The 1,821-nt window shown below is 35.4% G+C and overlaps 1 gene segment (V, D, J or C); it reads right to left on the bottom strand.

The window, feature by feature from the left end:
• Nucleotides 1–211: 211 nt before the first annotated feature.
• Nucleotides 212–1,582, bottom strand: LOC106957198 (Ig kappa-b4 chain C region-like; the record flags this gene model as incomplete). The annotated part of the segment is given in 2 exon segments: nucleotides 212–667; nucleotides 1,498–1,582. Coding segments are annotated over 2 exon segments (411 nt in total), but the record flags the coding sequence as incomplete, so codon positions are not given.
• Between the last annotated feature and the right edge of the window lie 239 nt (nucleotides 1,583–1,821).

Genomic DNA, 1,821 nt, shown 5'->3' with positions numbered 1-1,821 from the left:
TTTTAAGCCTATGAAATCATTTTTGGTATAGTAAAACAAATTGTAGCTATATGAATAAACTGAAATGAAATTATAAATTTATTATAATACTACTGAGGAGCTGTTGTTCCTCTGCAGTAAACAACCTCTACTAACATGCAGCACACAGAAACAAAACATTGTTTTTCCTCTGACAAGGTAAAAACAGAAAATAAAGAAGCCGAAACAGGAGTAAGGATTTTGATTTTATTATTTTTGACAGATATTGAGCTTTTAAACACATAACAGAGGTTATGAAGATGAAATAAAACAAAGATTTTTAAAGCAAATAATCTATAGCAGAATGAAACATTAGAATCAGCTCAGGACTGGGAGCACTGGTCTCTCCTCAGTGTCTCTGTGACTGCAGACTGGGAGCCCTGGGAGGCCTCACAGGTCACAGAGCCCACCTTCCTCCACTGGTCTGCAGGGAGCCTCAGGGTGCTGCTCCAGCTGTAGAGGCCGTCATTCTGCAGCACCCCGGGGCTCCTGCTCTGCTCCAAGCTGCTGCTGCTGCTGCCGTCCAGCTTCCAGGACAGAGTCCAGTCTGAGGGGAAGCCCTTGTTGGCCAGACACATGAGGGTAACCTGCTGCTGCTGCAGCTCCACACTGGAGGGGGGCAGCACTGTCAGGGTGGGGCGGGTATCACCTAGGAGACACCAATCAGGTTAGAGAACAGGAACCAAGAAGGCATCAATGAAATGACACCAGGACAGCTTCACTATGAGAAAGTTGAGTTTCTATATTAAAATGTTTCTGCCAGATGTTTTTCTGCTCCAACAGTTACTGAGACTCTTTGTTTCACTTCCCTTCAGTAAACCTCTCATGCATATCAGCACAGAGAGAAAATTATAACTTTATCCTGAATGAATCAACTAAGAATCCATCAAGAATCATTTTGACTTGTGAATAAAATCGATTTAATACATATTTTACACATCATATTAAAACATTTTAACATTTCCAACATTTTGCTTCATTCTGTTTTCCAAATTTAATTAACAGTTATTCAAAACATGTGGGGTTGATCACTTCCAGAAAAGATGTAAAGTCTATGAAGACTTTCAATCTACCTAAGTAGACTGAAAACATTTCATGTGAGATTTAATTTTTAAACTTTGCAGATTATTTAAACATAGATTTAAAATAATACTCACAATTACAGAATAATAAATAAGATTTTTTTTTATATCTTGGCAATTTTTTTTATTTGGTCAGAAAAGGTCAAATAAATGGCAAAATTCCCAAAATTGTTACTAATAAACTACTTTTAATATTTTTTCAGTCTTAAAGGTTAAATAATATTCACAAATTCTAACAAGCTGATTTGAGTTTCTTTTGATTATAAGATGAATATTTTCAAAAAAATTAAAACTTAATGGAAAAAACTTTTCACTTCTTCACATAAATGAAAGTAAATGGAAATAAACGGCAGGACCATTTAATATTTAAAATTAGATTTAGTAAAGAAAAACTTACGTCCAACATCCAGTCTGGTTCCTCCACCGAACGTGTACCACAGTGATACAAACTGGTTGAACCGTCGTACAAAAACCTCTGACTGTTAGAGACACGGCTCTCTGACTCTGACACAAACATATTTACCAAAACATTTATTAGTGGAAACTTTTCAAGTAGCATGAAAGTAAAGCAACAGAACCTGAAGAAAACATTGTTAAAATAAAAATTTTAAATCTATAATTTTCAAACAATTTACTGTGTTTAACAGAATAGATGACAAACTATTGTAAGGTCATTTTGAAGCTTTGTTTTTAGTAAGTGGGCAGCTGGTATCTTACATAA

Source organism: Poecilia latipinna, unplaced genomic scaffold, assembly GCF_001443285.1.
Source record: "Poecilia latipinna isolate Pla-1442-1.1 unplaced genomic scaffold, P_latipinna-1.0 Scaffold884, whole genome shotgun sequence".
NCBI classification, from domain to species: Eukaryota; Metazoa; Chordata; class Actinopteri; order Cyprinodontiformes; family Poeciliidae; genus Poecilia; species Poecilia latipinna.
Note: the sequence above shows the minus strand (reverse complement) of the source record. Positions and strands in the feature narration are given on the sequence as shown.